This window comes from Macadamia integrifolia, chromosome 3 (assembly GCF_013358625.1).
Source record: "Macadamia integrifolia cultivar HAES 741 chromosome 3, SCU_Mint_v3, whole genome shotgun sequence".
Lineage (NCBI taxonomy): Eukaryota > Viridiplantae > Streptophyta > Magnoliopsida > Proteales > Proteaceae > Macadamia > Macadamia integrifolia.
Window position 1 is genome coordinate 25205605 of NC_056559.1, and position 4768 is coordinate 25210372.

The 4768-nt window shown below is 41.0% G+C and overlaps 1 protein-coding gene across 1 annotated transcript; it reads right to left on the reverse strand.

Moving 5' to 3' along the window:
• Window positions 1-2924: 2924 nt before the first annotated feature.
• Window positions 2925-4382, reverse strand: LOC122073582 (ethylene-responsive transcription factor ERF036-like). The gene is made up of 2 exons (XM_042638177.1): window positions 3817-4382; window positions 2925-3284 (listed from the first exon to the last, which is right to left on the reverse strand). The coding sequence occupies exons 1-2, from the start codon at window positions 4326-4328 to the stop codon at window positions 3278-3280; spliced, it is 519 nt and encodes a 172-aa protein (XP_042494111.1). The 5' UTR covers window positions 4329-4382; the 3' UTR covers window positions 2925-3277.
• Between the last annotated feature and the right edge of the window lie 386 nt (window positions 4383-4768).

A 4768-nucleotide genomic window follows, 5' to 3' on the forward strand; every position in this document is an offset into this window, starting at 1 on the left:
CTTGTCTCGACCCCTTTAACTAGGGAAAATTGTCCTACCTGGAGACATGCTATATACATGGCTCTCTATGCCAAGAACAAGATGGTGTTTGTCAATGGTTCACTTCCCTAATCAATTGCTCCTCCGTCCGATGTTCAGATTTGGTAGCTCATCCCATGTCAAACAATGCAAGAGATTAGATTGGATGTTATATTTTTATTGATATCATATATTTTTTTTGGACCATGTAATTACTTATTGCCAGATCTGAACCTCAGACGGAGGAGTAGTTGGCTGGGAAGTGAACCGTCGACAAATATCATCTTGTTCTGAGCGTAGAGAGCCATGCACATAGCACGTCGTCAGGTAGGATAGTTATCCCCAGTCAAAGGGGTCGAGACAAGGATGGTGTTGGGATGGTTAGAGTCATAAAGAGCATATGGGGAGGGGTCAACCATACCAACAACGACTGAGATGATGGGAGTGATGTTGGTGGTGGTGTCGACTAGGGGAGTGCTGTCGGCTATGGCGTTTTCTTGAGGTATGGAGACTAAAAGATTTGGGATTACAGGCAATTCCTCTTCACCAAAACTTCAGGGCCCAGTGTAGTTCTCGTCTATGTTGGTGACATCATTATCGCAGGGAATGACAGTTCCACCATTCAGTGCCTTATCAGTTTCTTGCAACATCATTTTCACCTTAAAGACCTAGGTGCGCTCAAATATTTCCTTGGTGTTGAGGTTGCTCGCAATTCTACTAGTATCTTCATCAACCAACACAAGTAAACTCTCGAGTCTTGACATTCTTTCTGAGTCTGGCTTGCTCGCCACCAAGTCGGTCCTATTTCCTATAGAGCAGAACCTCTAGTTGGGTCCTGATACTGGTCCACTTCTTGCTGATCCTTCCGTTTATTGCGTTCCCATTGGTTGTTTGCTCTACTTCACTATCACGCGGCCTAATATTGCATATGTCATCAATACATTGAGCCAATTATGCAAAGCCCACGATAGCCTCTCAAGGACGTCGCTTCCCGGGTCCTATGATATCTTAAATCCTCCCCGGGTGCAAGCCTATTCTCTCAGCCAAGAGCTCGTTACACCATGCCGCGTACTCTAACGATGATTGGGCTGCTTGCCCAACTAGTCGACGCTCTGTGACTGGTTATGTCACCTTTCTTGTCATGAGTCTGCTATCGTGGAAATCCAAGAAGCAAAACACCATCTCACGATCCTCTGTTGAGGCTGAGTACCACTCAATGGCCACTACTACATGCGAGCTCATCTCTTCTCAATGATCTTGATGTCACCATGCAACGTCCCATGAGTCTCTACTGTGATAGTCAAGCCTCCTTACACATCGTTGCCAATCCTGTGTTCCACGAGCGTACCAAACATATTGATATTGATTTCTATGTTGTACATGAATGCCTACAGTCTAGCTGTATTATCACTGATCATTTTCTAATTAGCATGTAGCTCACGGACATTTTCACTAAGCCACTTGGCCTGGACGTGTTCCATTTTCTTCTCTCCAAGTTAGGCATTCTTAACATACACGCTCCAACTTGAGAGAGAGTATTACATGGATTCACTGGGAGGAATCCTGCTGGCTCATGATCTCTCCTGCCATGACCAACACGTGTCCTAGCTCACCCTTCCTTATTGGTTCATGTAGCCAACCCACCTACCATAAAATCATTACCATATGTAATCTCATTCCTTATTCCTTCATCAGTGGGATCTTTATCTTGTAATCTTGTGTATATAAACACACATATGATATCAATAAAATTATAACATTCAATCCAATCTCTTGCATTGTTTTTGCAATTAAGGAGAATCACAAGAATCTAGAAGACATGATTTCACAAACAATATCGGGACAAAAGAAACCATCTTAAGCTCTACAAAACCCGATGGCTAATTGATCCATAGATAAGTAGCCAAGTTGACACACTAGCCCAAGTTTGAACATTCTACAAGATAGCGAAGAAGAAATTAGAAAATTTGTCACTTTTTATAAACGAAAGTTCCTTCATGGTAGAAAAGAACTCCTTCTCCATGGATGAAGTAACCATGTAATTGGATTCTCAAGGTCATCAATCATCATTGTACTCCTCCCCAATTTATAACGTTGAAACTATCCTTCCCTTCGGCATGATGCCCATGGTGAAGGATTGGTGAAAGAAAACTGGGTCATCCATTATAACTTAGGGAAAATCTTGTTGGAACCAAGATTATTTACGTCAAGATTGTAACCTCATCTTTTTTGCTCTTCTTTTATTCCTAAAGTTACTAAATGCAATATTTAATGTGGGAAAAAAAGGGTTTTTGAAAAGGTGAAAGTCATTTAATATAACATTTAATTAATATAATTTACATATAAAATGACTAGATTTACCCTTATATTAAATAACTTTAGAGAATAAGACAAGAGGCAAAAAGATAATGTTGACTTCTTAGTTCACCTTTTTTTTTTTTTTTTTTGGGTAATCTTAGTTCACCTACTTGGTGACAACAAGATGCACCCAAATTTCAGTTTTGATGGTAAAGGCTATGTAAGCCTACACCCAACTTGAGAAAATTTTTTTTGTTCTTTTTGAACCATATGGAATAATGGAATACTAATGTGCCGTATCTTGACCATACAAATTATCAATAACCCATTGTGAATAGCGAAATATGTAAAGTTTCTTAGGACCCGGATCCTCTCTAGCATGCTAGCGCTTATCGAAGGATTGACAGGAGTTTAACACACAATCCCAACCGTCAAATACATGGTAGACTCACTGGCATGCTGGACAGGATCTGGTCCCAAGGTTCTTTGCCATCGTCAGTTCCATGGGAAACATTGTGTAGAACTTTTGCCCACAAACAGTAACTCTTGATTATTCATAATTTACTTTTAGATTATTCTTGGCTAAGATCTGTGGGCTGCACAGAGTGTACCAAATCCAGCCCGTATATTGTTTGGGCCTCCAGACTTAACATGGGCTAGGGCCCAGAATGCACCAACCACCATCTTGGGCAAATCTATGGACATTGGTGTTCACATGTATTGTAGGAGTGCAGAACAAATTAAAAAGATGTCCAAGAACATTGCATGTGGTTTGAGTGTTGGTACTCCATGTATGAGTTTCCATATGTTCTTCATTCTAGGGTTTTAACCAAGAATTATACTTAATATTAAATACCTAGCATCCGGCAGTATGGTCGGTCCAGTTCAAACTGATCGGTCTGGTCAAAATATCTTCATCTTGTTCATGGTCCAACTATCACCGGTCCAACCACTTGTTTCATTAGTCCCTGAAAACGCCATCAATCATTGCTCTATGAGAGGTGATTAAGCAATTGAAGTGTAGTACTTTCATTACTTACCAACAAAACCAGTGCAAGTTCGTGAAATTATATTTACCAAAACACCCTTTAGTTGCTATTTTTCTCTCTTAAAATATGAGAAAAGCTGATGTCCATTACACTTACATTTACATATATACCCACAAACCCATTACAACTAAGCATCATGAGTAGGGGCTAAGTAAGTAAATTTATACATTTAACTACCAAACACTGGATGATATATATATATATATATATATAAAAGACCTCAGAGGGGCATTATGGGTATATTATAAAAAGTCCCCAAACCCATGAAAATCTGGTCCAGCCACCAGGGCAAGCAAGTAGTGGCATAAGAGTAATACTAAACATTCTACAAGGACACTCTGGTAAGTTTAGCTTCACCCATCACCACTCTTCATGAGAGGATACGAGAAACCCGTTTGGATCAACAATTGCGCCTGAAAAGAAATCTGAAGCCATTGAATCTAATTCTAACCTCAACGGGCTGTGGAGTGGTGCCTCTTTCGCGTCGTCTCCAAACAATCTCACCAGCTCTTCGTCTTGTCCCCACCATTGCTCCCAGCTTGAATTTGAACCAATGCAAGAACCAGGTTGGACCGGATCTATCCGGTCCTCGTTGGATACCGGGTCAAGAGCAGCTCTCGCAGCAGCTAACTGAATATCTCTTCTTGATGATGAGAGCGGTTGAGGGAGCGAACCGGCTGATTCAGGGAAGTTGAGTGTGGCCGATTTACCTCTCAAGAAGAAGGCGGCTGAGTCGTAGGCGCGTGCGGCCATCTCGGCCGACATGAATGAACCGAGCCAGATTCTTGTCTTCTTCTTTGGCAAGCGAATCTCAGAGACGTAACGGCCCCAACTACGTCGACGCACGCCTCGGAATGGCAACTCGGGCTGAACGGACCGCTTCTTTGGGCTGGTTTTTGATATCGAATCCGGGTCTTCATGGTTCGTTATGGCTACAGTAGCTTCTTCTCCTGCAAGAGACATTGCTAGAGAGAGAGAGGGAGAGAAGACTGCAGAGCAGAGAGAATAGAAGGAGAGTGGATTCTCGGGCTCTTTGTAGTGTGGGTTTGGAAAGGGACGTAGGCGTCGAAATGATGATAGCTGGCAAGTGGGACCCACTGGAATGGATTGGAATCCCAAAAAGGGTATACGACTGGACAATTTCGTCGCATTTATGTTATCAAAAATTGACCCTACAAACTAATCAATGCCCTCATGTAATTTTTCTCTCCTTTTATTTTATTTTATTTATTTATTTATATTCCCTTTTTCTAATAATATTAATAATATCTAATTTAGCTATTAGTAATTAGTATTACATTTATTTCATGATAAAATGAAATAATAACCACCGTATACATCAGGTGAATTGCAAATAATTATGTGGTGAGAGGTGTAACTGGTCTGGTATTTTTTTTTTTTTT

Excerpts from the sequence above, each read along its gene's own strand:
- LOC122073582 (XM_042638177.1), bottom strand. The coding sequence starts at position 4,328 with ATGTCTCTTGCAGGAGAAGAAGCTACTGTAGCCATAACGAACCATGAA.